This window comes from Austrofundulus limnaeus, unplaced genomic scaffold (assembly GCF_001266775.1).
Source record: "Austrofundulus limnaeus strain Quisiro unplaced genomic scaffold, Austrofundulus_limnaeus-1.0 Scaffold14, whole genome shotgun sequence".
NCBI lineage: Eukaryota > Metazoa > Chordata > Actinopteri > Cyprinodontiformes > Rivulidae > Austrofundulus > Austrofundulus limnaeus.
Genome location: NW_013952416.1, coordinates 3,843,880 through 3,845,890, shown reverse-complemented (window position 1 = coordinate 3,845,890; position 2,011 = coordinate 3,843,880). Strand labels below are relative to the sequence as shown.

General features: G+C 36.5%; 1 protein-coding gene across 5 annotated transcripts in view; it reads left to right on the top strand.

Moving 5' to 3' along the window:
* Positions 1-2,011, top strand: part of ccser1 (coiled-coil serine-rich protein 1) — a 119,675-nt gene that overhangs the window by 77,079 nt on the left and 40,585 nt on the right. For 2 of the 5 annotated variants that reach the window (XM_014002730.1, XM_014002732.1), the window contains exon 11: positions 388-436. The exons of the other annotated variants lie outside the window; for them this stretch is intronic. In XM_014002730.1, coding sequence (XP_013858184.1) covers positions 388-436 — 49 coding nt within the window. The remainder of the gene's footprint in view (positions 1-387; positions 437-2,011) is intronic. 5 annotated transcript variants of the gene reach the window in all.

Genomic DNA, 2,011 nt, shown 5'->3' with positions numbered 1-2,011 from the left:
TGTGTGTGTGTGTGTGTGTGTGTGTGTGTGTGTGTGTGTGTTCATTTACTGTATAACTAAAAATATGTATGTGTATAAACAAATCAATAGCAATATCAGAGAGCATCAGCTTTGAGTGGTTTGAGATTACCTTTTTATCACTGACACTTTGCATACTGTTTGTTAAACTAACAGTTGGATGAATCTCAGTATTTGATGTCTTTTATTTTTTAAACAAAAATCTATGCAGGTTTGGATGATAATCTTTGATTATTGCGTGAGAAACATTTAAGTTTATTCCCACCTTTTCCCCCCTTTAATTGCAGAGTTTTTTTTTATTTTTATTTTTTATATATTACTTTATTATGGGCTACCGTATACGTATGTCATCATGTGTTTTATTTACAGGGTGTCAAGGCGCATGGGAGCGCCACGTTGTCATCAAGGAGACAACTGAGTGAGTGTCTCTGTTCTGATATCACCTGACTGGACGTGACTGTCTTGTAGTGGTCTCCCTTGATGTAATAGACTGGTGAACAGGGGGTCTTGGTACTAAGGCTTGATTAACCTGCAGGCCTAATCAAAACTGATTAGACTCAGATCTGCAGTTGTTTTACTTCACAAATCAGCTAATACACTTCTTATGTCATATGTTTTCTGCCATTAGGATAGATTCACATTTTTGAAACCTTAATGTAATACTTTAGTTTTACATAGTTTATTTAGTAATTTGGTCACTAAAGTGAGAAATACTCAAAAACTACTATTGAAAACCAGTATGATACATAAAGTATTTATAATTTACACTTGATGGATGAAGATTAATGCTGATTATGTGAAGTAAAATTCTGAGCCAGTCTTGAACAAAAATCAAGTCCTAGTATGGAGATCCTGTGTGTTATGCCACCTGCACTGCCTTGTCCTGTATTGTAGACAAGAATGCTGCCTTATGTACCCAAATGTACCCAACTGAGCTCATCCTACCCAGAGGGATGGTGACCAAGAAAAACCTGACTCTAGCGTCTTTTCTTTGTTGGTAAAGTCACTGTAACAAAACGCTTTTGTTCATTGCAAAAGCCAGTAATATTTTCTGTGGTTTATGTCAGAGAGGAYAGTAAAAAAACAAAACAAAAAAACAATCAAGCTTGAGACAGTGATGCAGATAATTTGTCATCTATTGCAATTCAATGCTGCAYATCATTTTTGTCATAGGCCAATGATTGTGACTAATAACAGGGTCTTAGATATTGAACAGTGTGCAGTGCATTCAACATCTCAAGGCGCGCGGGGCATTCAAGTGTTTAAATGCCAAATCAAGYTTTTAGCCAATTTGAAAGATGGAGAATGTGTATTTCAATCTTTTTGTTTATACCTTATTTCTACAATGTTAGATGTGCTGTAAACATAGGCATCCTAACAGCTTGGCACRAAACTGAAATTGCTGTAAAAGAAAAGAAAAATCATTTGTGCTACAATGTGTTGTAACACTATATTTTATTTTATAAAGACATTATTTTTGAAACCACAGAGTYAAATATTCRACAGAAAATATTATGTCTGACCCCTAATTTACACTACTTGCATTCCGACTCCGGTCCGACCTCCGCAGCATAAACGCGCCCGTTATAATCAATGAGAGTATTTACACTGGCTGCGCAGGGCGGCMGTTAGCGGATGGCGATCCCTCAAAATTAGAACAGATCCTAMTTTTGACAGACTCCAGAGCTGCGCCGSAGTCAATTTTTAAAGATTATGCCGCACCAACAGGAAAAGAAACGAGCACAACATCCGTATTTTCAAAATAAGACTTTTAGGCTGGGTAATTTGTCGGAATAATGTCGAAATTGCAGCTATATTAATAAATATACGGATATATTTCTACACAAGTGCTGTCAGAATGTATCGTTCTGTCTGGGAAGCAGATAGAAACATGTAGCATGAAGCATATGTGTACACACACGATACACGTGGATTTTATTTTGAAATCATAAGTTTCAGAAAGCCGACAGCGAGACAGTTTCAACATAGATAC